Source organism: Belonocnema kinseyi, chromosome 8, assembly GCF_010883055.1.
Source record: "Belonocnema kinseyi isolate 2016_QV_RU_SX_M_011 chromosome 8, B_treatae_v1, whole genome shotgun sequence".
In the NCBI taxonomy this organism is placed as follows: Eukaryota; Metazoa; Arthropoda; class Insecta; order Hymenoptera; family Cynipidae; genus Belonocnema; species Belonocnema kinseyi.
The window spans coordinates 85,120,394-85,122,770 of NC_046664.1; the positions used below are offsets into that span (position 1 = coordinate 85,120,394).

The 2,377-nt window shown below is 40.5% G+C and overlaps 1 protein-coding gene across 1 annotated transcript in view; it reads right to left on the bottom strand.

Annotated features, from left to right (window-relative positions):
- The window catches only part of LOC117178580 (collagen alpha-1(I) chain-like), a 120,582-nt gene that overhangs the window by 7,056 nt on the left and 111,149 nt on the right, over positions 1–2,377 (bottom strand). The window contains exons 27-33 of the mRNA XM_033370007.1: positions 1,582–1,705; positions 1,327–1,451; positions 1,024–1,230; positions 832–930; positions 606–714; positions 251–438; positions 1–135 (exon numbers count right to left, since the gene is read on the bottom strand). The exon at positions 1–135 is cut by the window's left edge and continues 64 nt beyond it. Of these exons, the coding sequence (XP_033225898.1) occupies positions 1–135; positions 251–438; positions 606–714; positions 832–930; positions 1,024–1,230; positions 1,327–1,451; positions 1,582–1,705 (987 nt within the window). The remainder of the gene's footprint in view (positions 136–250; positions 439–605; positions 715–831; positions 931–1,023; positions 1,231–1,326; positions 1,452–1,581; positions 1,706–2,377) is intronic.

The window sequence follows — 2,377 nt, forward strand, 5'->3', positions numbered from 1 at the left end:
TGGTGGACCTCGCATCCCTCTTTTCCCCCTCTTGCCCTCCGTTCCAGGGACGCCAGGAAGACCTCGGGGCCCTGGTGTTCCCGCGTCACCTTTTAGGCCCGTTTCTCCCTTAACACCCTTTTCACCAGGTTCCCCCTGTGACAGAGTAATTTTATAACTCTAGCTCCGCTCCATAGGCACGAAAAAAGGCTGAAATAATGTATCTGCTACAAAAATATCTTGTTTCACATAAAACCGTAACAGAACTTACAGGAATCCCTTTCTCGCCCGGTGATCCTGGACTGCCAGACACACCTGGTAATCCTCGTGATCCAGGAAATCCTGGGAGTCCAACTGCTCCTGGATTACCAGCATTTCCTTTATCTCCTTGTAAACCATCTTTTCCTGGTGGGCCCTGAGGACCAGCCTCGCCCGCCTGACCAGAACGTCCTGTCTCTCCTGATTGGACGTAACCATTTAAAAATTTTATATCGTATTAATATAAACAGAAGACATCAACGTGTCCAAATTACAAGGTTACATTTGAGAGAAACCAAAGGAAAAGGTTCCTCATAGAATATCGATATGATATGATAGATATCGTATAATTCGAATTATAGACGTACCTTTTGGACCTGGCGAGCCTTGACTTCCCTTAGTTCCTTGAGTTCCCTGATCACCTTTCACTCCAGGATTGCCAGGAAAACCAGGTGGCCCTGGTTTTCCAATTGGGCCCTACAAAGTTTAAGAATTTAATAAATTATAATTTAATGAAGGTTGATCTTGTTACTTTCATTTAATTTCAGAGGATGTGGTTGTCATCGATCTTCATGTTTAAGTAGCCTTACTAACAGTTTGACCAGGAGGTCCAATCATTCCATCAATGCCCCTTACTCCAGGAGGTCCAGGAAGACCTTCTCTTCCTCTTTCCCCTCGAGGACCTGGAGCACCCTGAAATTAAACAAAATAATTGTTAATAAAACAGATGTTACTTTTTATTTTTCAAAACTCAGAATGAAATGCATTTTAATAAATTTATCTTGCCGATTGTCCTATGGGCCCCATTTGTCCAACAGGTCCTTGCGGTCCTTTTTCCCCTGCAGCACCTTGATCTCCCTTTGCGCCATCTGCTCCAGGGAATCCACGATGTCCTTTGGCTCCAGGCAGTCCAGGCAAACCAGGAGAACCTCTAGGACCTGCTACTCCTGGAGGTCCTTGAGCTCCTACATCGCCATCCTCTCCAGCCTCTCCCTGAATAAATTTTAATTAAATTGTTGATAAATTGTTAACATTTCATACATTCGTCTAAGTTGTTCGAAGAAATTAAAATAATTTTCTAAAGCTTACATCCTTTCCAGCAAATCCAGGCAAACCCCTCGGGCCTGGTGCTCCAAGAGCTCCTGGAGGCCCAGTGTCTCCAGGCTCCCCTCTTGGTCCTGGAAATCCCTGAGGTCCAGGAAGTCCCTGTGGTCCTGATAATAATTTTTGCTCGTAATATTTCGTGTGTACAAAAAGTCATAATGAAATATAATTTTCCTCGTGTATGGGTGTATAAGTTTTTTTTAATTGTAAAAATAATTTTTCAAATTCTAAAAAACTTACCTGGTGGGCCTCGAGGTCCAGAAGGTCCTGTTTGTGCTTGCATATAAGCAAACGGATCTGGACCCGACGGTCCTTTATCCTCACTTGCTTGGGCCAAAGCTAATTGTTGATAGTACATGGATACCTGTAAGTATTTGTTATAACTAAAAATATATCAGATGAACCAATGAATGAACTAAGAAACAAATAAAAATAAAAGAACAAAAATAATATAAATCAATATATGAACAAGGAATGAAAGGAACAAAAAATAGACAAAAAATAGACAAAAAATAAACAATCATATATACTAAAAGGAGCAAAAGTAAACAAATAAAGAAACAAACATACAATGAAACAAGATAACAAACTAATAAATCAAAATATACAACGAAAATAATAAACAAACAAAAAATAAAGAAGGAAAGGAAGAAACCAAATAAAAAATCAAGAAATAAATAAACATATAAACAATGGATAAAACAAATAAGTGTGCTACTAATAATAATAATAATAATAAGGGTGCTACTCTGGAAAATTACACCCGCTTCCAACGAAATCGCGGTAAAATTTCAGCCACAACCACGTCTCACGACCGTGAGATAGGTGGTTACAGTCTGTAAAGGAATCAATACGACGATCCAGCAAAAGCCTCGTGCACCCTAAGAACACGGAGCGACTCAAGGACAACCGCCTTCTGCATTTTTCCCGTAAGTGTTCTAGCATATTGTTGACACGCAGGGATGCTTTTTAGGACATTAGCAAGTGAAAGCTTGGCACCTCCAAGAGCGCCGATGATAAGGACGATCAATTTAAC